Source organism: Talpa europaea (genome assembly GCF_964194135.1).
Source record: "Talpa europaea genome assembly, chromosome: 6".
Lineage (NCBI taxonomy): Eukaryota > Metazoa > Chordata > Mammalia > Eulipotyphla > Talpidae > Talpa > Talpa europaea.
The window spans coordinates 17151907-17178441 of record NC_140072.1 but is presented as its reverse complement, the minus strand read 5'-3'; the positions used below and the strand labels follow the sequence as shown (position 1 = coordinate 17178441).

The 26535-nt window shown below is 47.6% G+C and overlaps 1 protein-coding gene across 1 annotated transcript in view; it reads left to right on the top strand.

Annotated features, from left to right (window-relative positions):
- CAPN13 (calpain 13) overlaps positions 1-26535 on the top strand; it is a gene marked incomplete at both ends in the record, with an annotated part of 52169 nt that overhangs the window by 5626 nt on the left and 20008 nt on the right. Inside the window, 6 exons of the mRNA XM_084236030.1 lie at positions 3374-3446; positions 4657-4772; positions 10753-10889; positions 17936-18110; positions 18953-19027; positions 23652-23737. Coding sequence (XP_084092156.1) covers positions 3374-3446; positions 4657-4772; positions 10753-10889; positions 17936-18110; positions 18953-19027; positions 23652-23737 — 662 coding nt within the window. The remainder of the gene's footprint in view (positions 1-3373; positions 3447-4656; positions 4773-10752; positions 10890-17935; positions 18111-18952; positions 19028-23651; positions 23738-26535) is intronic.

Sequence of the window (26535 nt, the reverse complement as noted above, 5' to 3'; positions counted from 1 at the left end):
GCCTTCACGCCTTAGCAGCTCTTGCCTGATTCTGAATCACACCGGTGGAGACTCTGCCTGTTGCTGCTCTTATCGCTCTGACGTCAGTGCCCTGCTGTGCCCAGCCTACCAGGAGACAGACCTGCCAGCATCAGAGCATTTCCATCTTCCAGCCATCTTTGCTGATTTTCTCAGTGGTCCTTGTCTCAGGAAGTCCAACCAGCAGCCTAAAATGCTCCTAGGTATAATTTCTGGCTCTTCCCACCTTTGTTCTTTTTGAAACATCTAGCACCTCTCGAAAGCCCAGGGAGGGGAAGGCTAGACAGCTCAGAGGACACGCTGGTTTTCTGCCCAATGTGGAGACAGTGACTCCAGAGTCCCCCTTAAATTTCACATTGATGATTGACTCTGTATTTGAAATAATTATCATTTAATTTTTATAACATTAAAATGTCCTTCCTGTTCCTAATTAGCCAAACTTTTGGCTTCTATTGGGAAAACCAGAGAAAGTTGTGTATTTTTGCTTCCCAGCATTTATTGAAAGGATATAAACTATTAATTGTTTGGCCCTCATAAATGCTATTTTATATGATGAACTTCTGATATGAACTCATCCTGGCTTCCTGCATTTCTACGACAAACCCTACTTGATGATAATGGGTTAGGCTTATAATTTATTGTTGATTTATTGGCTGGGGAGTTTATGTTGGTATATTTCTATAAGTGAAATCAGTTTAAAATATGTTTTTGTGTTTTCTCTTTCTCAGACTGGGTATCAAGGCTATGCCATCTTCTTAAGTGACAGGATTCTCATTAAAAAAAAAACAAAACTGTAAGTGACACAGGAATTGTCTAGTCCCAAAAGTTTGAGAGAATTCAGTAGGGAAGTCATAAGTACTTAGGAGCTATTCTTTGATTATTTTAAAATAATATCACTAAATTACTGATCTCTTTAGGTTATTTACTCATTTGGATCACTTGAGGCCATGCTCATGTTTCTCAGAAAATCATCAGTATCTTTAAATTAATTTGTATAGAATTTTACATGATGTTTTTGTGTTACTAAAACCCCATTTTTATTTCTAATTTTATTTAGAATTCTCTACCATACTTGCCAAAGCTTAGGTCTGTGTAAACCTTCTTTCTCAAGTAGAAAATTTGCTTTATTGGTATTGCTGTTTTTCTATTTATAATTCATTAATTGTTTTCTCTATCACTCTTTTCCTGTCATATTAGTGAGGCTTTTTTTTGTGCATGTTTTTTCTTTTTCTTCTTTCTAACACCTATGCATTAACTGCTTATTTTTTCTTTCTCTTGTTTAATAATGAAAGCATTTGAGCCTCTAGTTTGTCTATGAAAAAAGTCTTTTTAATTTTGCAAACATTACAGAAGAAGAGAATCAATATTTATTGAATTTGAATATGTACCCAACTCTGTGCTAAGTATTTCACATCCTCCCTCAGCTGTAAAGTGGAAGGACTCCTGCTTAGCCAGGCCGTGGGCAACAATCTGTGAATAAAACCTCACCCCCCTTCGGGGTCTAGTTCCTGTGGCTGATGCCAGATGGCTTTGTCGCTTGATGCTCCCAACTGCTCTTCTGTTTTGTGATGTCCTTCCCACTTGACAAACAGGGAAACTGAGGCTTGGTGAAAAATGAAGTTACTAAACGACCAGGGTGAATGCAAGGTATTGCCCCTGCCTGTCTGCACTGACACCCCAGCTCAGCCCCCCGCCCCCTCCCTCCCTGAAGGGATAGGTCCACCACAGTGAAGAAGAGCTGGAGAGGAGGGAGGGGGGCTCAGAAAACCAAGCAAAGTTGTCTTTTGTCTTTGTTCCTGGTCCAAATACCCAGTAGCCTCCTCCCTCTTCTTTATCTGCCCCAAGTGGAGGATCTTGCGGACCAGGAAGGGCAGGCAGCAGTGAGAGACCAAAGTGCCCCGTATTGTTTGCAACTAGAGAGTTGCCCGCCATGACCTGCTCCCCCATAGTTGAAACCCCTGAGAGAGTTGTGCTCTGCTTACTTGGGGGAGACCCCAGGTTCTTCCCGGCCCTGGGTACCCCAGAAGGTTGGGTTTGGTGCCTTCTTCCTGGCCCTCTGATTTGCAAAGGGCAGTGGAGGCAGTTCACCAAGGGAAGCACCCTCACAGGTGAGCTGGGTCCCAGTGTTTGCAGACAGAGGTGTCCGCCTATGTGCCCCTTTGCATCTCCACCAGGAAACTGTCACTTGACAAAGAGCCAGCAGTTTCTTAGGCCCAGGACTCTGTATTTTCATGGCTGTGCAGCAAATGAATCCATTTCCACTTTGCAGTTCTACTCTCTGGGGACTTATTTGTCACTGTGAAAAGAAATGACACAGGAGCAATTACCAAATCCTGCCACCGTGTACAATGCAAATCCAGGAAGAGCGACGTGGAGAAGCACGGAGGATAACCCTGTGGGCTGCTGCTAGGGCACACCCGAGTCACCCCTGATCCCCCAGAGTGTCTAGGGAGCCCCTCAAGATGCTCTCACCTCCCTGTGTCTACTGAGAGCTTCCCAAATTCTCTGCAAGACACTGCAGCCTCCTCTGGTTCCCCCTCTCTGTGGCTGCAGGCACATGTGGTTGCAGGGTGGGGAGTGACTGGATGCTGAGTAACAGCACCTGAGATTCACAGTCAGCCCATGGGTTAGCCAGAGAATGGGCATAAATCTGAGTAATATCCTGCACAGCATGTGGCTGCACTTAAACCTGGAGCCCTGAAGGCCTAAGCTAACTTCTGAGAGATTTCACAAGGAAACCTTTATTATGTTTATAAAAATGTCCTGTATTAGATGTCTCCTTTTTATTAATTTTTTTTTATCATTAATGACCTCTTCATAAAACACTTACTAGGACAGGGATGACTGATCATTTGATGTAAGGATCTGGAGTCCTTATTTATTTTTTTAAAGATTTATTCATTCATGCATACAAGAACTGGGGTACAGGCCAGAGGTGTGGGGGTGAGAGGATTCACCAGAGACAGAGTGGGGAACAGAACAGGCAGATCGACTGAAATACACTGCTGAGGGGAGCAGCGGGTGAGACAGGAGAGGTCTGCTGCACCATATGGGTAGCTCCCTGTCCAGGGATGGAACTCATGCTGTAGTGGCTGGAACAGCTTCATAGGTTGCCCCTGGAGTCCTTATTTATATCTTCTTTCTACACCATTTGCTTGTGCATTGATGAGTTACATACACACCCTTGGACACTGGCTTTCCTGAGAGTGTGGAACTGGAAGCACGAGGGGAACTTTCCTACTCAGATTTTAAGTGCCTATTAAGAATTAACTCTATCCGTCAAAGGCAACATGAGCAGAGTTTTGGGTACCGTGCTGGGACAGAGAGGAATGAAACTGTTCTTCTCTTTCCTAAGGAGTTATCAAATGGCCCCCCTTACTTCATCCTGGAAGGCGTAAGCAGATTTGACATCCAACAAGGATTGGCAGGTAACTCAACCTTTTCCCTCCCTGTACCAGATCAAGCCAGTCACCCTCTAGGTAGGGAGGGGTGGAGGGTGGTGCCCCCTAGAGTTCTGCCCCAGGTCCTGAGGAGGCCAGACTGGCATCCTGTGCTGCCTCGGAAGGGCTGCTCCCAGCACACCCTGCAGCCTGCTTTCGGTTCACGGCCAGTGTGCACAGCCATCAGGGCTGAGCAATTAGGAAAGAAAGGGAGGGAATAGACACAGCTTTAGTCTGAGTAGAGAGAAGCATCAGCTGCTAGAAGACAGGAAGATGGGACATGGGGAATGGAGAGGTGAAGCCGTCACTGAGTTTCCGCAGTGACCATGCTCGATGCCTGCAGAGCGAGCTCATTCACGCCTTGCAACAGCCCCCTTCTAGATGTGTGGAAACAAAGTGTCCAGGAAGTAAAATAATTTCCTTAAGATGACATATCAGCAAGTGACAGAGTTGGGTTTGAATCCACTTTGAATCCAGGGCTATTAGCCTCTTGTCACCCACCAGAACTCCAGAGGCCAAGTTTGTTGCTAAGAGGTGAGGGGTGCAACAGGGAAGAGGAAGGTCTGCCTCGGAAGGAGGCCCCTGGGTGGCACTGGCTGCAGCCAAGCCCAGCCCCTGAGCAAGAAGTCTCAGAGTGGAGGGCAGGACTGGCTGTGAGGGTGAAGTGGACAAGAAGTAGGGAGACAGCAAAATAAGACAGCACCTCCTCTGAGAACAGACTTTAAGTTGTTCACTCACACATTGTGCTTGCTCTGGCCTTTCTGACAAATGAGAATCAGAAGGCAAGTTAGCTCATCTGTTCTGCCAAAACATGGCCAGGACTCTCTTGTCCCTGCTCAGCACCACCAGCATCACCACCCCCAGCTCAGCCACCCTCACCACCATGATCACCATCACCACCATCATCATCACCACCCCCAACATGACCACTGCATCATTACCAGACCACCATCATACCATCATCACCACTCCCACCATCATCACCACCCCCACCCCCACCATCACCATGACCATCAGCTCCTTCTCTATCTTATTTGGAACTAGTCCCAGGGAATCCTTCCCCTCTCTCTCAGGTAGGGAAAAAAATGCATGCACTATTCAGAAGGAGGAATGCAGGATTTGGGGGCAAAGACCTGTGAAATGCATGGGCTGGGGATTCGGGGGGTCTGACTGATCCCTGTGGCTCATCTACACTCAGGAGACTGCTGGTTCCTGGCCGCGCTGGGCGCCTTAACACAGAATCCACAGCACCTGCAGATGATCCTGATGGACCAAAGCTTTTCACACCAATACGCGGGGATTTTCCGTTTCCGGGTATGTGTGTGGTTGGGGCGCTCCTTCCATGGGGTTTTCTGTAGCACTGGGGGCAGGGTTGTGAATATTCTCTTGGCCTGGCAGCCGGAGCTGGAAGACGCACTTGTGTGTTATCTGGTGTCTCCAAAAAAGGGTTTGAGCCCAAGATCTGAAAGCACATAGGAAAGATGAGAATTAGAATGTTTCCAAGTAAACAGAAAGGAATGGCAGAGATAATTAGCAAAAGAGTTATTCAGAATTTGACACATCTTTGAGATTTGTCTGTGCCTCTTTGTGTGCCACAGCTGGCTGTGCTGATGAGTGCAGCTTTAGCGTAAGTTCCAGCATCTGGACGGACAAGAGCTCCTTCTTTGTTCTTTATTCTTTCTTCAAAAATGTCTTGGTAATTCTTACATACTTATTATTTGATGAGAATTTTATTTTCATATATTTTTAAGATGAACTTTTGCCATTTTATTTTTTTAAGATTTCTTTATGCATACAAGAACTGGGGTACAGGCCAGAGATGAGGGGAGTGAGAAGACCCACCAGAGACAGAGTGGGGAACAGAACAGGCAGACTGAAACACACTGCTGAGGGGAGCAGCAGGCAAGTCAGGAGAGGTCTGCCTCACCATGTGGGTTGCTTCCTGGCCAGCTGGGGATCGAACTCATACTGCAGAGGCTGCAGATTGCTTCATAGTATGGTGCTTAACCCCTTGCATCACCAGGGAGGCCCTGATGAGAATTTTAAAGTTGTCTAATCTCACTAAAAAGAAAAGTGATATAAAAGCAGCATTAAATTTATGTATTCACTTGGAAAAATTATATTTTTATTATTTTAATTATTCCTTTCCAGAAACATGGTATATGTTCCCATTAATTCAAAACTATTTTTTATATCCTTCAATAAAATGTTATAGTTATGTTTTCATATTGGTGTTCTACTCTTCTTGGTGGATATATTCTCAAATATTTAAAATTTTGTAGCTTATATGAATGAGATTTTCCCCCAATTTCTAACTAATTTTTAAAAGTTAAGTAGATAGGACTGAAAAGAAGAATGTGACTCTGTATCATTTGTTAAACTGTATATAGCCACTTTACTAAAAGTTCTTTATTAGTATTATTTTTTCTTTAGTGAAGTTTGCATTTTTTAGTTCCCTTATAACATTATCTTCAAATAAAGATAATTTTGTCTCCTTGATACCTGTAAAACTTATTTGCTCTTTTGCCTTGTCACATTGGTTAGAGTCTCATAATTTTGATTAAGAGTAACAAGAGTAAAAGCCAGCCTTCTCTTGATTTTAGTAATATATTTTCCTGGCGTACTGTCCTTTGAATACACTGTTGGATTCAAATTGCTGAAGATTTTGTTAGAATGCTTGCATGTACAGCATATGTAGAATTAGTTTCTGCTTGTTTATATTATTCTTATGTTTGTTTTGTACTAGCTTTTTAAAAATTAACCCATTAAGCTTTACCCCATTAAGCTTTAACCCATTAAGCTCCTTTCATTTAAAATAATTTGAATAATGGTTGTTAATTATCTGTTCTTTGAAAGTCAAATAGACATTAGTTAAATCATATGGGATTACTTGCTTTTTAATTGTGACTTAAATCTTCCAATGTATTCAGTAGCTATCGATCTGCGTGGGTCTCATTTCTTCTGAAGTTAATTCTTGAAATTTATGTTTTGCCTGAAAAACTGTTTCATCTATAGTTCAAAATTTATTGCCAAAATATTTCTTATGTGATTTTCTGAAAATCCACTTAATTTCTTTTAATCTTGGGTAAAGTCTACTTTATCAATCCCAGTGCTATATTTTTATTCTTCCCTGTTTTCTTAATCCAGGTTTTCTTAACCCAACCAATCTATTGCTTTTTTAAGAAATCAATTGGCTTTCATTATTCTTTCCTTTCTCTTTCATTTGTAGTGTTGTTTTCTATATATTACTTTCAATTTATTTTTATTAATTCCCATTTACTGTATCTTGGTTACTTTTATTATTTTTATTTGATTTCTGAAAGTGCATACACTAATATTCTTAGTCTTCTTTTAATGATAAGAAGCTTTCCAGGCTATAAATTTCCCTTAAGATCTTATCTGTATCCATAAAATTTTGATTTAAAATGTCTAACTTTTATTAATTTTTAAATAAGGTTTTTTTAGTTTTGGGTAATTTTAATAGGGGATGATCTTTCATTCTAGAGTTTTAGGTTTATTAAATTATGATAAGAGAATATAATTAATAAAATCTCCACATCTGAGGACATTGTTAATTTTTTTATGTCTAAATCCATGACAGTTTCTATAAATGCTTCATGAACATATGTGAAGCTATGTATTATCCAGTGGTCATGAGTTTTACATACATGAATATAAACATGAGTTTATGTATATAAATATATGACTTTACATATATTTATATATTTTTATAGCAAGTTTTCTTTATATGTGACATTTGACTTGCAGATTGTATTATCAACCATGATATCTTTTATCTTGGCTTACTCCTTTGGTTGATTTGGCAAATTTTGAAAGAGTGTGAAATAAAGTTCCTCCTTAAAGTTATAATTTGGAGGGTTCATCTTATATTTTAAGTGGTTTGGCTTTACACTTTCCCTCCTACATCCTTTCATGCCCAGAGGTTTATGTTCTTTCTGTCTGGGTTTTAAAACAAAGTTTACATGTACTCTTCTTTGTTATATGTAATGCTTTGGCCTTGAGTTCTTCTTTATCTAATATTCCTACAGGTGCTCCAGTTACCTGTTATTTACCTTCCCCTGTTATGTCTTTGTCCCTTCAGTAATCAATTTCATTTTCACAAGGATGATTCTTATAAAAAACATATTTACAGGGCCTCCCCGGTGGTGCAGCGGTTGAGCGCTGGGTTGCAAAGCTGCCCGCAGCCTCTGCAGCACCAGTTTGATCCCCGGCTGCCGGGTGAGGGTCCCATATGACACACAGACCTCTCCTGCCGCCCGCTGCTCCCCTCAGCAGTGTATTTCATCAGTCTGCCTGTTCTGCTCCCTGATCTGGCTCTGGTGAATTCTCTCACCCTCCCGCGCTTCTGACTACCCAGTGCATGTATAAATAAATAAATAAATCTTAAAAAGAAAAACCAACATATTTACAGCTCATTGCTCACCATTGTTTCTTTCTTTCATTTTGGCTTTCCTCAAGATTTTTGTTCTAATTTCATCCCCATTAATTTCATCTTCATTGAATAGTTTCTTCAGATTACCTGAGTGTTTTTCATTTGCTTTTATTTTTTTTAAAGATTTATTTATTTTATTTATACAAGCACTGGGTAAAGTCAGAAGTGCGGGAGGGTGAGAGAATTCACCAGAGCCAGAGCGGGGAGCAGAGCAGGCAGAAGGACCGAAGCACACTGCTGAGGGGAGCAGTGGGTGGCAGGAGAGATCTGCGCGCCATGTGGGACCCTCCTCCGGGGTGGCCGGGGAGCAGCCGGGGATTGAACCGGCGCCGCAGAGGCTGCAGGCAGCTTCGCAACCCAGCACTCAACCTCTGCGCCACGAGGGAGGCCCTTCATTTGCTTTTACTTAAAAAAATATGTTTTGGTTGGGTTTAGGATTCTTGGGCCATATCCCTTTCCCTAAGTATCTGTAAATGTTATTCTATTTTCTCTAGCTTCTGATGTTGCAGGGAAAAACATCCAATGCTAATCTATTCTCTTGACTTTGTATGCAACATGTTCATTCAAACTGCATGCTTCTAAAAGCCTCTCTCTTTCCTCAGTGTTCAGAAATTTCTCTAGACTAAATCCAGATATATGCTTTTTAAAAATCACTCTTGCCTGGAATTGATTCTGAAGACCTGCCTGCTTTTTCTTCTCAGCTAAGTTTCCCTCTTACTTTTCTCTTTTCTCCCCTCCGCTTGTCCTGAAATCCAACTGTTTGTAAACTGGGTCTTCTAACAAATGCCAGGTGATATTGATGCTGCAGGTCCAAGGCACACTGAGATGTGAGCTAAAGGTTACAGGACTCAGCTGTGTCTGGACTTACCCACGGCTGCACGTTTTGATGGATTGACAGGTGGTGAAGGCATCCTGAGCCCAGGCTGGACATATTCTGCCTTTCTGGGTGGTAGAGAAAGTCTCACAATTCCCCAGAAAGAGCTGCAAAGAGCTGACCTCTGCATATCTCCTCTCACTGCTCTCAGCTCAGGCACTGCTGGCCAGAAAGGACCCAGTACCCAGGCAACTTGTATGCTTTTCCTCAGAAGCCTGGGTATTGGCAAAACAGCACCAGCATGTTTTGAGGCGAGTACAGACTTGATGCAGATGCCTTTTCACCCAAAGAAATAGAGACTTCATTCTTGACCATCAGGCAGGCTGTTTACATACTGTCTGGGAATTACCATCATATCAGTTGTTCCCTTTGTATGTGAAGAGCAAGTCTACTCAGCATTACTGGCATGGAAAGATGGGAACTCATATCTAAGGGGCTGCTCAACAGACACTCATTCAAATCAGGATTCACGCCTTTCTTGATGGCCTGCTGGGTACCCGGCACTGTCCTAGGTGCTGAACAAAAAAATGCTACTCTCAAAACTGTAATCTTACTTTCACAGTCTTATCTGTACCCAATTACAAGCCCTACAGCACAGTTCTTACTCTTACCACCCTTTGACAGATGAGGAAACTGAGGTCAAAAATTAAGTATCTTACCCAATGCTTGTTGCTCAGCAAACTAAAGGCAAAACCAGAACCCAAGCCCATTTCCACTGATGGGACAGTCTACTGCACTTTGCTATCCAATTAAACCAAAATCCAGGTGGGCTTTCCTTCCAGTATTCCCTTCTAGGGGCTGGGATTAGCTTTCCTTGATGCTTCAGATGTGTTTCATGCACTCCCTCCTAATGGCAGCCTCACTTGCCTGTGCATCTTACTGCAACAGGGACACACATCCACAGCTGTGCCTGACCAGCTGCAGCACAAGGCTTGCTAATGACCACAAAAACATCTTCTTTGCTTTGTCTCCGCTGACATCTCTGCATCAGTCTCATCTCTGCTTTGAAAGCGTGTCCTCAGCTGGATGCAACAGCCCAACATCTGGGACACCCAGCTGTGAAAAAGGCCATGTGGACGGCTTTCTGTCACTGCTGAGCAGATGATCGATGGCATCCACCCAGCTGTCCTCTGAGCCCAGCTGTCAGAGACTCATCTTTGCCCAGGCTCAGGCCGAAGCGCAAGTCCCACTGCTCACCCTGCACAGGGGATACCAGTGAAGAAACTCTAAAGCCTGGCTGTGTTAGGAATTTTCCTCATTTGGTGATGTCCCTGGGTGAACCATTAAGAGTTGAATGCTAAAGATTAAAACAGTCTGTTTTGGAGAGGAACATCTGGTTCATTTACGCTCTTAGCAGTCGCAGCTCTAGCCAGCTTCATTTCTGCTGCTCTGAAAGCAAGGCCAGCTTGACATGAGGCCAGAGCGAGGTTGTAGCTGTCAGTCCTCCAGAGGAGGACTCACTTTCCAGCCTCCAGCCTTTGCCCATCCTGCCCCTGCCATCTGGATGTCTTCCCTAACTCCTTTCCACCTGTTTACCTCCTGCCTGTTCCCTCAGGCCTGCAGCTCTCAGGAGGCTCTCCTTGCCCCACTACCATTCTCCTGTATCATTCAGCATCTGTTCCCCTCCTGCCATTTTGTGAGCAGGATACACCTCATATTTGTCTGAAACTCACAAAGAACTTGCCAAAGCAAAGCCAATATTAGTGCAAAGTTGAACCAGAGCCCAAGTCTCTTTTCTCCCTGACTGTATTTTTCTCAATTAACTTTGCCTGTGATGCATTTTCTCTATCTGCCAGTGGAAAGGACACACCTGTCCCCTGCCCATCTACAGGGCTAGGATTTTGTTCTGGATAGAATTCATTGCTGGTTGGCAGGCCATGGTGTGACTGTGGTGATAGTTTGGCATGGGCAGGGGTCAGGAGCTTCCACCTATTCCAATTCTACTAAGACACTCATCTCTCTTCCAGTTCTGGCAGTGTGGCAAGTGGGTGGAAGTGGTGGTTGATGACCGCCTGCCCATCGTGGACAGGAAGTACCTCTTTGTGCATCCACGCAGTGACAACCAAGAGTTTTGGCCCTGCCTTCTGGAGAAAGCCTATGCCAAGTAAGAATGGGCCCATCCCTCAACCCAGGGCCTCGCCTCTGTGCCCACTCTGCCTTCCCAGCCACTTGCCCTGACAAATGCCCCCTACTGGCCAGTCCTGGGACTCTCAGCAGCTCTGCTGAATGTAAATGATGACCCCAGGAGCATCAGAATTTTCACTACCTAGCCAAACATGTTCCATAAACAATCATTGTGTGCAAGACTATGCTGGGGTCATCAGGCAGGACCCAGAGACTCATAGGGGTGGGAAGGGCAGGGCTTGACAGAGCTGCATGCTGACAATGTTATTAATTCAAGGCTGATCTAAGGGTCCAACTGAAGTATAATCTCATGGTCAATGTCTGATGAAAGGGCAGAGAAGGGAGGAAACTCTCCTGACTCTCTGATTCACAGGCTGTAAGAAAGAGGTGATGCTGAGAGAAATCTTGAAGGATGGGTAGAATGTCTGGGGGAAGAGAGGAGATTGATGGAGAAGTCATCCCCAACAATGTGAGTGATCCAAGCAAAGAGCTGCAGGCAAGCTCGGTCAAAGCGATGTCAGTCTGGGGCCTGACACAGCTGCTGAGAGATTACAGCTCCATGTGCAAACAGGGACAGGAGTTGCTCATCATGATGTGACTCAAACACCGTGATTCAGAAACTGCCTTTTGGTATTGACAAACTGAAGAATTTATGAACACCCCAATTCACAGGTTTCACTTAGACTCTTTAGGTTGGTTTTATACAACAGGTGTTTATCAAACATTCAAGCACAGGCCAGGCACTGTGCTTGGCACTGTTCTAGAGAGACTGGAACAAGCATCTATGTGAGAGCTAGAAAGCAATTCTAGCAAGACAGGACAGAAGACCATACCTTTAAGGAGGAAATGAACAAGAGAGAGTGTTCCAGAATCAGGTTTCCTAGACATTGTTCCTAATGAACCCCACATTTTACAAATGGGAAAGCCGGGGTTCCCAATTACAAAGAGATGGAGGTGTGAGTAGCTCACCAAGCTGCTAAGTCATCAGTCACTTGACCAGAACTCTGATGCAGCCACCCCTGGGCCATGAGCAGTGGCGCTAACCCTCAGACTGCCAGTGTCCTCCTTTCTAGGGGTCACACCCTGAACAGCGAGGCATCTCAAGACCTCCATTTATATTCTTTGTTTTGAGCTGACTTTAAAAAATTAAAGTTGTTGCTTATTTCCAATGTCAGGAAGAGCTGTTGATTTGCATTTGAGAATGAAGCACAGATAACAGTCAAGGTTGTTGAGTCAATCCATATATTTGGGGAGGTTAATTCACTTCTAAGCTACTTATACAGATATTACCATTATCTTTCCAGTATGGATTCAGCCCTTATGACCTCAGGGTCTTGTATTTTCTTCCCCTTATGTAAAAGAGGGTAGCTTGGTAACTCACTTGGAGAATTAGAAAGCTTGCGGAATGAAATGATGACTTTGACCCCGTTTTGTTAACAGCTGACCTAAAGCAATCACTCAGCTTGAAAAGAAATGGGAAACTGGACCGAGAATTCACACTCAATCGCCTAAAGAAATCGAGTTTAGTAATGTTTCAAATTACTAAGCTATTTAAAAGCTTTTCCCTCCATCAAAGAAGGAAGTCATAGGATATAGAAGCGAACTGAATAGAAGTGTAGCCTCCCAGAGCTGGAGAGGCTTCAGTCAGCTTTGAGCCTCCCTCCTATCTTTGAAAGATAAGGAAACTGAAGCCCTGAGGGGTGACATGACTTGCCCAAGATCACATGGGCACAGACAACAATTTGGCAGGAGAATTATTCTCCCTGGTCGTGTTCTTTCCCATCAACCCTTGATACTCTCAGTCCCATTGAAAAAGAAAGGACTTGTCTTTGTGCTTCTTTAGGACTCAGTTGTGGCCCATGGGCCCCACAGCATGAAGATGGAACCCCCCCTCCATCCAGGTGGGGACACCCTCTTCCCTCCAAGGGTATGCCCAGGGAGCACATGGACTCCAAATTTTCAAGTATCCTGTAACTGGGGAGTCTGAAAATGAATTGATCAAGTCAGTCAGGTGTTGGGAGTTGGGGAAAATCTGTGTTTGTGGTTCCTTCCTGCCCCCAGAGGTGACAGTATAGAGAGGAGGCTGGGGACCAGATCTGGTAGCCCCATGTTGTCCCTCATGAATTGCTGCAGTTAGCAACTGCAGCATTTCAGCAGTCTTTCTGGCTCTGATTTAGACATCCTAATTCTTCCCTCTTTCATATCACTGTTGGACAGATAGATGTTTCCCCCAAATGAGATTGAAGCAGAGGGATGAGAATGAGGCTCTCTCAGAATTTCTGGGTTCAGGTGACAAGGCGTAGTGACAGGTGTGGCGAACACAGTTCTATCTTTCCTTCCCTTTCTATTCCCTGTCAGCAAAGGAGGCTAAGAATAGTTGCCATGTTCCCGAAGCATCAGCAGGATTCGTGAGCTTCTGTTTGTAAAGCAGAGAGATAGCTCCTTGTCAAAACACCCAGCTGCTACTGTGATGGGCTTCGTGGGTGCTGCAGAGGCAGTGAGGGGAGGCTGCAGGAGACCCTAGAGGGGCTTCTGCTGGCCATGGTCCTTCCTCACTGCACAGGTGTCTCTGGGGTGACCACAGAATGGTGTGAACACACAATGTCAGATGAACCCTATAGACACAGAGGGGTTGGGCCTGACAAGATGGCGCAGGAACCAACAGCTGCTTCACTGGAGTGGTTCGGGTGCAGCTCTCTCTGAAGTCAGGCCAACCCTGAGTCCATCTCCAGGAAGGGCTGTTGTTGCGTGGGACAACACCACACTGACAAATGGGAGTCGTGAAGCAGGCTACACAATGCAGGATGCTGCTGAAGAGCAAGATCTTGGCCCTTTTATTGACACATGTAATTGATTGTAAGGAGATTAATGAGATTAAAGAAAGGGGAAGGGTGTAGAAGATTAGGGATTGTGAATCTGCCCTCCAGGCACTTCTTATCTACTTGATGATACACCCTAATCCCCCAGCTATGGTTCGAATCTTATCAACAAGGCGCTCCACTGATCAGCTTCTGGGATCCCTTGTCATACATGGGTCCTCGGCCCCCTGGCATTCCCGGGAATGTTATGATGTATAAGTCGGGGGTATATGTTATGCATCGGTCCTCAGCCCCCCGGGCGTTCTGGACATACCTTGTGATGCATAACCTTACCAGTGTGATCCAGCTTTGTGCTCTTGTTTGATCTGAAGGGCTTAAGGGTTTGGGCTCCTGTTCCTAACTGGCTGGGCCACTTTGACCTTGTTTAGGTGACAAAATGGCGGCCAAATAGTCTGCCTAGGAGTAGCAGACCCACAGGCTGTCCAGGGAAGGTCATGCTGAAGGTTCCAGAACCCCAGTCTTTGTGGCTCTCTAGTACCTTCAACAAAGCTATTAATTTGGGACTAGGTGCCAGATGGCATGTGGGAAATCAAACAAGTCAGGCATTCAGTCTGAACTGGGCATGATCATGATCAAAGGAAGGTTCTGTGTTTGACTGAGCAAACTCTCTTATCTAGAGATAAGCGTATAGAACTGGCAGCATTCCTGGGCCATAGAGGGGAGATAGGAAGATAAGACTCAATACCAGTTCTATAACCAGTAGAGCTCAGTCTCTGCTGGTTCTGTGAAATGGCTCTTTGTTCTGTAAACCCTTAGCTTTCATTACTAAAAGTCTCCAGAGCCACTCATGGGGTATGCTCCTGGGGGTGTCCTGCTACAGTGTCTGCTTGAAACATATTTGTTGAAGGGAATTTATATGAATTCTGGGTGAGCCCCAGAGGCGATAATGACAGAGGTGGAGATACAGTGAGAGAGGAGCATCTGAGGAGAACGCTCCCCTCCCCCCTGAGCCGACTCAATCAGTCTCACTGTTTCCAGGACCAAGGACCCCACAAGAACTTGTTCAATGATGCACACCCCATTAGCAGTAGCCCCAGAGATGGACCAGGCTCCAGGCCCCCATGTGGTTTTGCATTACGAGAGAAAGCCACGAGAGGGGATCCCCACTGCACGCCCCCTAGCTGTGAAGGGACTGGCCTCCACTTGCCCACCAGGGATGCAGGAGCTCAGGCCCCTAGTGAGGAGCCCCAGTGAGAGGGCAGGATAAGGGTAGCTCCTACTGCGTGGCTCTGACAACAGCAAGCAGCACAGGATCTCCTGTCAGCCTGGCCTCAGCCCCCTGTTTACTTCCCAGTTCACCCCACTGATAGGAACTTGAGTTCTCAGAACAAAGGATTTGTCTGGCTCCTGCCTCAGTGGTTCTCTCTATGACTGATCCATCCACCCTCTTACCTGAGGACGGCACTGAGCCCAATACAGTTCCTGCTCCACTGTGCTCTTCCAGCTCTGGGGAGCTTCCCCAATTTGATTCCTTGTGCCTGGAATGCCAGCCCACTCTCCTTACCCGTATAACACTCAACCACAGCTGTACCCCTCTTAGAAGCCTCCCCTAGGTTTCTAGACTCAGAACTAGGCTGGGTTCAGAGGTTTTCTCTGTTCCAAGATGATCCATGTGCTCTCATAGTGTTACAGGGCAGGGAGAGGGGCAGCCCAAACCCCGCAAACTTGCCTATTCTATATAGGGTTCTGCCATCCACCGCATCAACATAAAACATGAGACTTTAATGGGAAGGAACTTTAATACAATTAGGAAACAATACAGGAAAGGCAAAGAGTCTAGTTTCTAAATGAAGCACCCAAAGTTACTCATCCCCTCGTGGGTAAAAGTCCATCCATATGGGATCGGCCCAGAGCAAGGCCCCAAAGCCTGTCACAAGTCTAAAGCATCTTCCAGTGGGGACCCACAGAAAAGGGTCAGAAACAACCAGACAAGCCCGGAAGGAAAAGAGCAAAATCAACATCAAGATAAAAGCTGCCATTGTCACCTCCCCACGGGTCTCACCCACATCTGTGTCACCCAGTCCATGACCAAAAGACAAGCGCAGTTTCTTCACTTGTTTCTAGGCTCCATGCGCCTCCTCCAGGTGTCCTTCTGGCTCCATCCTGCTTCCTTCCTTCCTCAGTCTCCTCTGCAGCTTCTTCTTTCCCTGCTCAGCTCCACCCTCCCTTGGGTGGGGCAGGGAACCTCCCCCTTTCCTGGGGACCACCCTGTTACAATCACAAATAGACACCGGGGGAAGGCAAAGAAAACCAGTATGTCATGATTTATAACCTCCTTCGAAGAAGACAGTGTCCCAGGGGCTGAGTGCTGTCACCAAGGGGCAGAATACTTGGGGGAACTCTGGGAGCAGCAAGCACAACCTCTAAGGCACTTATCTATGTGCTGTGTGGTGGGAAGTGGAAAATGTCACCAGGCAGGTGCTGTAACATGCCCATTCCCCAGAGGGGCGAGGGGAAACTTGGAAAAGCCCAGTACCTTACTCAAGGATTGAGAGGTCATGAAAGAAAAGCCAGGAGTTGGACCCAAGCACTTTGGCTCTGGCTGGAGCCTGTCTGCCTCCTTAGTAAGTGACTGGGGATACTTAGGCGTGGGGAGAGTTGGGAGGGGCAGTAAGGACAGACTTTCTTTGGGGTCAGCTGTCCAGATGCAAAAGCCTTGATGGCAGGGTGTGAAGTGGCAATTTAAGTACTTTGTTTTTGGGAGGTGCCATGTAAGATTTATCCTCACCTATGTTACCCCCAGTAAGGCTGCTTTACCTTGCTGATCACTCTGGGGTGAGAGGTGAGAAGGGGAATGAGAATCCTGGATTAGGGTTTGCTGGTGGCCGCAGCAGTCCTGTCCATAATGACTTCCTTGCAGAGAGCAATGGGTCTCCCTCATCTTTAAACGCTCGCTACTTAGCACGGTGCCCTGCATGCTGGATGTAGTTACCACTATTGCTAAACTGAACAAGAAACAGTGGGGACTCATTATAAAACCTAATCTTTATTTTTTAAATTTAGTTATACACAGTTTACATTATTCTTTTTTTAAAAAAAAGATTTATTTATTTATTTACACAAGCACTGGGTACAGTCAGAAGCGCGGGAGGGCGAGAGAATTCACCAGAGCCAGAGCGGGGAGCAGAGCAGGCAGAAGGACCGAAGTACACTGCTGAGGGGAGCAGCGGGCGGCAGGAGAGGTCTGTGTGCCATGTGGGACCCTCGCTGGGCAGCTGGGGATCGAACCAGTGCTGCAGAGGCTGCAGGCAGCTTTGCAGCCTAGCACCCAACCGCTGCGCCACTAGGGAGGCCCTATGGTTCATTTTTTTTTTTTTTTTACAATTTTGGCTTTCTTTTCTCAGGTGTAGTCCCCATAGAATTCCCACCACCCATTCACCCGTGCACCGTCACCATAGTCCCTTGTGCTCTTCCCACCCTCATTTTGATCCCTCTCCCCCCCTTTCCCGCAGAATATCTCTGATTTATAATTGTCTGGTTTTTTTTTTTGTGGTTTTATTATTATTTTTCCCTGGTCCCTTATTTGGTTCCCCTCTATTCCTCCTATAAGTGAAACCATCTGATATTTTTCTTTTTCTTTTTGAATTATTTCACTGAGCTCCATCCATATTGCTATGAATGGCAATAGTTTATCTTTTTGATTGCCGAGTAATATTCCATGGTGTATAAGTACCACATCTTCTTGGTCCAGTCATCTATTTTTGGGTATTTGGGTTGTTTCCAAATCTTACCTATTATAAATAGTGCTGCAATCAGCATAGGGGTGCAGAATACCTAACATTTATTAAGGCCTTGCCATGTGCAACCACAATGTTATGCCCAGGTAATGTGTCCAAGGTCATGCAGCTAAGTGTGTGGCAAGGCTGGGATTTGCCCCCTGGTCTGTACCTCCAACACCTGCATGCCTGACCTCAACGCAATGCTGCCACTTGAGGGGCTGCCCCCGGGGTGGAAGGCAGTAATGGTGGCACATCAGTACATTGCTGGACTCTTCATCTAGGAGAAAGGAAGGTGGGTGGGCAAGATCCAGGGTGATCAGGCAGTCCTTCACCCGGGAACATGCAGAGGTCAAGTGAGCCACCTCACCTCCCTCCCGAGAGTATCCCACTGAAGGCTCCATGAGGGTTGATCTGACGTCCCCCTCCAGGTTCCGTGGATCCTATGTCAACCTGAACTACGGCTACCTTGCCGATGCCCTGGTGGACCTCACGGGAGGCGTGGTCACCAGCTTCGACCTGCACTCCTCCCCTGCTGACCTGGTGATGATGGTGAAGATCGCGGCCAAGGCAGGCTCCCTGATCACCTGCGCCACCCCCGCAGGGGTGAGTAGTCTGGGACTTTCTTTGTGCTCTCACCTTTCACCCAGGAATGCTCAGCCAGCCACCCATCTGGCAGCCAGTGCGGAACTGAGCACACCGGTGCTGTGCTCACCCAGCTAGCCTCACCCAGCTAGCCTCCTTTAATGCCTGCAACAGCCCTCCTTTTGCAGAAGTCTGCAGAACCCACTTATAGAAGAGGAAATGGACTCAGAGAAGCTACATAAAATGCTCAGCATCACGCAGTCAGGGAGTCACATGCTGCTGCCTCATGCCAAAGCCTTTGCCTGGCACTTCCCCATGAGCCAGAGCGGTGAGCCCACTGAGTGAAAGGGCAGCCCTGAGAGCATAGGGTCGCATTTGGGAAAGGCTGGGCCACCCTCCAAGTTATGTGTCTCTCCTGAGACAGCTAGGCCCCCACCCCTGGGCATGTTTCCTCTGCTTTTTAAACACGTGGGCTGTGAGTCACAAGCCCCAAACCAAGATGTATTTAAACTTCAATTACTCAGAGCATGGGGGGCAGGTATCCTTGACTCCTACAAAAAGCCCAGTAGACATATTTCTTGTGGTATCTCATTAATGATGACTAATTGGAGGAGCAAAAATCCTGGGCCCCTGGACTCAGTGTGGTTCTATCAGTAATGGGGTAATCTCCTGAGGTATGAAGTACTTGGGGCCTCAGCTACCCAGCAACCCTCAAACTCTACCTCTCTAGAAAAGATGCCAGGAGCATATGTCATTCCACTCTACGAGTCAGCAGGACAGTTTTGATCCAGCCGAAGCTCAGCTGCTCATTCAATTGTGGAATCCTGCAGGTTTAATATTTGGTCTACTTTTCAACTTTGTAGCCTACGGGTAAGGCCACGGAACTGGAGAACGGCCTGGTCAGTCAGCATGCCTACACGGTGACTGGAGCTGAGCAGGTAATCTCCCCTGGATTGTGCCCCCCCCCCACCCCTCAGCTTGCTCCTTTAAGCAGGAATCATAAGCACATGCTTTCAGCAAACCCCACATCGTGAAACAAATATCCATTCACTCCTGCCCCCATGGTCAAGTCCGTCATGGACATCCTCATTCTTCTTTTCATCTAGAAGTTCTGGTACCCGATATCCTCATCCCTCAGGCCACCCCCCCACCCCCGACCTGACCCCAAGATCTTGCTATCCTCAAACTGATCTCAAACAGGCGGAGTATCTAACTAAGCTAGAGGATAAGCAATGGCCCCTCCCAAAAAGAAATAGACGACCTGACTGTCTCAGGTTGAAGTTTTACCCTAAAAGGGTTTTATTTGTTCCATGCAACTCTCTCTCTGTCTCTCTCTCTGTCTCTCTCTCTCTCTCTCTCTCTCTCGCACTCTCTCTCTCTCTCTCTCTCTCTCTCTCTCTCTCTCTCAAGTAAGCAGGTGATTCTAGAGATGGTAGGTGTCACTCCATCTACAACATGTGCCTGTGAGACCTCATTCCCACTTAGGGGATGAGGAAGAGGCCAGTGGACACTCATACACCAGATAGAAGGCATGAATTGGAAAGGCAGTCACTGTTTCCTCTCACATCCCATTAGTCTGAAATAAATCACGTGGCTACACCAAGACCCAAGGGAGTCTGAGAAACATGCTGTTTAGCTGGGCCGCCATATGCCCAGTGAAACTTGATTCTTGTGGAAAAAGGGAGGTTGGGTTTTAGGGGACAGCCTTCCCCCTGAGGCAAGAATTGATTCTGGGTGGGCAAAAATGTCCGTAATTACTGTGTGTGGTATATCTGGTCAAGAGAACACCACCAGAAGCCAGCCTCCTGGAGTTATAAATGAGCAGCTGAGGCCTGGGAGGAGAGTCGTCCAAGGTCACACAGCTACTGAAGGGGCTGGGCTTAGACCCCATGACTCCTCTGTCCCCGTCTGTAATGACCATGTCGGTGTGTGGAGACAGCGCTTCCTGGTCTGGGGATGATCTCGCTCCAGCTTCTCCCAACTCCACCTTTCCCAGCACTCTTGAGGTCTAGTAATGGAGCCTCAGAGACAGTGATCCAAACACCTAGGTGTTTTTCACAGATATTTATGGGCCCGGGAACGAGGTGTCAGGTTCTGTCTCTGGTATGCTTTCTCATATCTGCCTCCCCTGTCGCTGGAGCCATCTGTCTCTCTTGTCCACTCCCCTTAAGCCAGTTGCTCCATTGTCTTGTGTTCTGGTGCGTGTTCTAATCGCAGAGCAGACACAGTATCTGCTGTCTCCCGCCTGTCTCCCTAAGGAAATCAGTAACAAAATGCCTTCCCTGCCCACCACCTGGGAGGGAGTAAGTGCCCAATGCCCACGTGTAGAGTCATGGGTGAGCGCACTGGCACCAGTGGATGAACGTGTGTCCTTGGCCTGCGATGATGTCACAGTGCTCCACTGTCATAGGACATGTGTGAGGAGCTGCAGAGCTTTCCCCCAGGCAAGAAAGAGGCTGCCCTAAGAAGTCCAGGTCAGAAGCAGCCCTAGATATAAGCCCTTCCTCGGAATTCCCAGTGGGAACAGCCAAGACGGTCATCACCCCTGGCCACCTGTGACTGCTATGCTCCCCACAGCCACCCTGTCCCAGATGTGGACAAATCCAAGCTAGGGGCAGCAAGTCATTTATCTCACGTGCCAGTGAATCGATTGGCAATGCTGCCTGAGAGACTGTGCTGGCCCTGCCTCCAGGATTGGGGAAGGAGCACTGGGACGATGAATGGCATCTGTGCAGGGAATGGGATGCAGAGCGGTGCTGCATCGTGTCTGCTGTCCACACAGGCCTTGTTATTGTGCTAATGTCCATTGTGATCCTCCACTTACACACTGGGCAGCTTCATGTTACATATATGCATTGAGACAGTCTTTGTTTTTCCTCTGAACACGGGGGAGAAGGAACTTGTGTCTCCAGAGGTCCCAATGGCCATGAATGTGAGTCCCCATGGAGGCTGGATGTTGGGATGGCAGTGACTGCTAGGCATCGAGTGGCCATGTAAACACCCGGCATCAAGGTGATGGAGGGGAATTCAGGACTCCAAGCGGGGGCATAGTGGACTCAGGCCCCTGGTCATCCTGCTCTTAGCCCGAGTATTTGTGCCCCCACAGCACATGCTAAGCCTCTTGCGGGAGGCGATCCAGACTGCATACGTCTGGTCTGTCCTCCCGTTCCTGCCATTTGGCTGTGGCTAACACTTGCCTGCATGTGCTCCAAGGAGTACCAGCCCAAGAGGGCCTCCAAATACCTTCAGAAACTGCTGCTCACCTTATTCCCTGCTGTAGATTTCCATTGGACATTAACATTTTAAAGGCTCTGGAAGAGGCTTGATGAACCATACATGTACAGCACGGTTTTAACCTACCTTTAGCCATGAAACCATTTTTTTCTAGGACTAACTATGATATTAGCATTTGTAAAACATCTTTGAGGAAATGCTATCTGAGGATAGAGAACCTGAATCACCTCTGCCTGGTGATAGCCTTTCAGAGAGCTGACTGGAGCCAGTGGTACAGTCAGTAAGCAGGATGGTGAAGCAACTGAGCCAGATGTGGCCTTTCCCAGATGTAGGTGGGCTCTTAGCCTGGAAATGTGACCCCTGAGCCGCTTGACTGAGGTCCATGTGATCACCAATAGGACACAGTCATAAAGGAGTGACATAGTCAGATAAGGGTCCAAGAACCTGACTTAGTTAAAGATTCCTCCTCCAGAGAGAGAAGGCTATAACTCTGGCGACACATGCGAAGATTAAACCAGCCCGTAAATGTAGTGTGCTTTTTAATCTGCTCATCCTCCCTGCAGGCGGGACACAGACAGGAAGATAAATGAAATTGGCATTTTTTATTATGCACCTAGCTTGGCCGGTGACTCCCCTGGGCAGGGGGTGAGTGTTTATCTGCATGCCTCATTTAGCTCTGCTTTCAGCTCCTTCCAGTCCCTGACCACTCTCCTCTCCCTGTGACCAGCTGAGCCCCTGATTCTCCCTTAGGCTCTGAGAGTGGCTCATTAAGCTCTTTGGGCCACTAGGCAACCATTTCTCAAGCCCCCCACCTGCTTGGGGGCTCTGTCAGGTACTGATGGTTAATAATGCATTGTGCACAAGGTCTGGAGCATCTGGACACAGGACACAGAGGGCAGGGAAACTGTGTTTGTGCCTGGAGCCCCTGACCCCCTGTGGCACTACAAGCCAGATCACCTTGCACTGAAGCAGGCAGGGCAAAGCCACTGAAAGAACTTTATCCTCACCAAGCTCTTTGACCCTGTCAGATTGCATGGCTTCTTTATGACCAGGTCCTATTGTTGATGAATGGACCTTGGCCAACGGGGCCGGCAGTTGAATTCAAGGTCAGGGTCATATCTCTATCTGAGAAAGGACTGGGCCCTGGAGCAGCTGTATCTTTGATCCACTCCCAATCCCAAAATGGAGAGCTTGGATTTTGGAGACTGGTTGTGTCTGGGGTCAGAATGCTGTCATTGCCACTTGCTCTGTGACCTTGAAAAAGTTCCTTAACCTCTCTGATGCTCAGTTTCTTCCTCTGCATCATTACAGCGGTTACATGAGCCTGTACCTAGGATGTTAGGTATGTTGGGCACCCAGCTGGTGCCTGCTCTTAGCCTTCTCTCCACACACAAGTTCTTTTCCACATGGTGCTGTTCCACTCCAGACTTTCGTGGCCTCCTCTGACCTAGAATCATTGAAAAGTTCACCCCTTCCCTCACCCCTCCCGGCCTCTCTCTCCTCAGACAGCATTAGCACAGATCAATATCACAGCTACAGCTCAATCATGCTGTAATTCCTCTCACCAGACTTGGGACTTCGGGGCTTAGGAGTTTAAGTTCAAAGGGTTATGTTTCTTTTGTTATAACTTTACAGCAGGCCTGCTCTCTGGCATCAGTGGCCAGAGGAACAAATGTGGCAACCTCTGTATCTGGGAGTAAGAGATGATGAGCTCCCCAATAAAGGAGGAAAGTTCTGGCCATCCCGGCATCGGGCTTGCAAGAAAGGCAGGGCCACAGGCGCCACGTATAGCCTGGCTTGCAGGAGGAGGAGGGCAGTCTCTGACATCACCACCGCCAGGCCGTCCTGGGCTCTTGTCACCTGGCTCAGAAAAATGCCGTGGAGCCCATGGCACAGCCCCACAGCCCCGGGCAGGAAAGCAGCTATGTCCCTGGAATGGAGGTGCCAGCTATGCTGGGCCCCAAGGAGGCCGGGGACCCATCAAGAGCTCCCCTCTGCTAGCCGCAGCAACATCCCACACCATTTATCTGCTATTAAATCTCCGCTCATCCAGTTCTCGGAGGCAGTGGTACGGAATGATGAAGTCACACCTGCCCTGCGAGGCGCTGAGCAGAAAGGGGGCCATTTTCTCCTCTCCTTCATTCCATTTCCATGCAGGCGGCAGCGACATTGATTTTTTTTTTTTCTTTCAATGTTTTTTTCTGGCTGCAGCCAAATGAGGTCAGAAGTTAAATTAGTCCTTGGAGGTAAGAGGCAGCTGCATTCATATCCCCTCTCTCTGCTGACTTGCTGGAGAGCTCTGACAGGTCCCTTTTCTCTTCTTTACAGATTCAGTACAGGAGGGGCTGGGAAGATCTGATCCGCCTGTGGAACCCCTGGGGCAAAACTGAGTGGAAAGGCTCCTGGAGAGATGGGTATGGCTTCTGAAACTTCTCTCTGTCCTCCACAAAGACCCCATGTGCAGAGTGCTCCCTGCCCCAGGGGGTGACCTCTGTCTCCCCTGTTGTGGGTTTCATTGCAAGTCTGTCCAGTTCACACCTATGTGTGGCTGTTGGTTCATCTCCCATTTCTATGATGCTGTCCAGCAGCATCCATTAGACACCTGCTGTGTACTCTTTGTACTAAGTGCATGGTGTTAGGTGGGTGCTGTGAGATACAAGCAGATGGCAAGGCCCAGTGCCTGTCCTCCGGAAGGTTATAGTCCAGACCTGTGAGCCCACATATGCAGAATTAGCAAAATAATAATGATAATAATAACAGGCAGTACAGGAGCCAAGTTCTACTTAGCAGAGAGAGATGGGGAGAAGGAACCTCATCCCATAAAGGGAATCTATGGGAACTTTCTGATCCTGAGAAACTTTCTGATCCATGGCGTTATTTTGGGGGGTGTTGGGAGAACACCCCCCAGGGTCATCCGTCCTGTCCACGGAGGTGGACTCCCGGTGTCACCAGTACCTGGGCTGGCTCCTCCTCAGAGTAGGTCTTAGATGTTCCTGTCGGTCCCCTGAACAGCTGGCCCCAGAAGTGTAGCTAGTGGTTCCCAGGGAACTGGGTTGGCATTTCCCAGCTGCCAGACTGATCCCTGGTTCTCTGCTCCTTGCTGACTGAGACTGGGATGCAGTCCTGAGAAGGACAGAGAACAGTGATAGGTGACTCGCTGCTCAGCAGCCAATCCCTTCACCTGTCTCTGCGTACCTGTATGGACACATGGAAAGTGTTGAGAGACCAGGCCTGGCCACAGCTGCACCGTGGAGGCGGGGCCAAAAGAACATGGCCCGAAAGGAGATGCAAAGCAGTGAGACAAACAGGAAGCAGGCCCCAGGAAGTGTGAATGCCAATGCAGTGAAAAGCGAGTTCTGGAAGGCAAGTGCAGGGTTGGCCAGAAGCCCTGATTCTGGGCCACCCAGAGCCTGACCTGATGGCCCAGGCAGACTGTGGCAGGGACCCTCTGATCCTCTGTGAGCCCCCACCACTGAGCCGTGCCTGGCCCAAGAGGACCTCAGCAAGGTGAGATGAGCATCCAGTTAGAGTGGACGTTTGGAAATCAAACGACGGGAAAGGAAGAGAGGTGATAAACAACTAGCTAAAAAATCCCTGTTTTAAGACTGCCTCCTGGGAGCAGTGGTGGAAGAAAGGTCAAAGCCGATGACACATGTGCTTTGGCTGGGAGGACAGGCCATAGACTCGGGAGCTGATGCTGTGCCTACGCCCCCCATGTTAAATAGCAGATGATCAGGGGAAGTAGCAGGGGGCATAGGTATCGGGAGCAGAGGCCTGCCATGTTCAGAGAAAACTTGTTCATGTTCAGAGAAAGCTTCCTGGATGGGGTTGCACTTGAGTTCAACCTTGAAAAAAAATTATTCTTCTTCTTCACTCCAGAAGAAATGAATAGGTAGGCCGGGGAAGTGTAGGTCACTGCCTGAGCCAGGAACTGTGTAGTGGTTCAGGGTCAGCAAGCAGCCTGAGGCAGAGCAACCTGGAAGAAGCACAGGGAGCTGGGTCAGAGAGCTGGTGCCAGCCTGGGAGATTGAGTCACACCTGGCCAGCTGGGGTTCTGCAAAGGCCTCGAACAGGGACAGATGTGTGCAGGCTGGACAGGAGATGCAGCTGGCGGCCCCTACTATGTGGGAACATGTACTCTGGCTGGGGGCTGAAAGCTGAGGGTCACATTTCCCCCCAGGAAACAAAAGAAGTGCTGGGGCCCCTAACCTCTGCCTCCACAGAGATGATAAAATCCCCCCTAACCTCTGCCTCCACAGAGATGATAAAATCCCCCCTAACTTCTGCCTCCACAGAGATGATAAAATCCCCCCTAACCTCTGCCTCCACAGAGATGATAAAATCCCCCTCTCCTTTTTAAGGAGCAGAGATGAATGGAGAGAGCTGGATGTCTAATCTCTGCCATAATTGAAATTTCAGTCTCACACACTTAAAGGCAAACTTGCATGAATCGATAGCATATTGATTTACACTACATTTATTTTCCCTTACACACTGCAGAAAATGTAATTATCACTTAATTATAAAATTGCCATTTTACAATAACACATCTGACAGGCTCAGCCTGCAGACGGAAGCCAGAGGGGTGGTCCCTGCCTTGCTCTCAGTGACAGAGGTGACCCAGGGCCTGGAGGCAAGTCACTCCCGGAGAAAGATCTCATTATGTTCTGTGCTGTGGACTCATTGCCAATGAGTGAGCTTCCACTTTGAGAGGATGAAGGTTCCCCTCTGCCTGGGAGAGTCTCCGCCTCACCACCGACCCCAGGACTAGCTTCTGGATGACATCATCCTATTGCAGGGGACTGCCTTAATGAACTAAGCAACCAAGAAGGTGCATTGCATGCACCCTGTGTGCACAGGTATTGCACTAAAGCCCTGTGATATCATGGCCAGCGAAGCCCCCTAAGCCTTTGGAGTCCAGTGAGGCAGAAACAGAGGCCCTGAGTGCAGACAAGGAAGGGGCAGGGGTTATGGGGGCTCCAAGGTGGAGTGGGAGTACCATGGGGGGCCAGCAAGGTTTCCCAGAGGAAGTGACTTTTAAGAGCAAGCTAAGTACAAGTTACTGGGCTACAGGATGAAGGGAGGAGCATTCCAGGCAGAGGGAGCATTGTGGTAGGCGTCAAGGGGCGGGGGGAGACAGGTGTGTATAAGGACATGAAGACATTCTTTATTACCTGGAATCAAGGGCAGGGGGAAGAGGAAAAATGGGGAG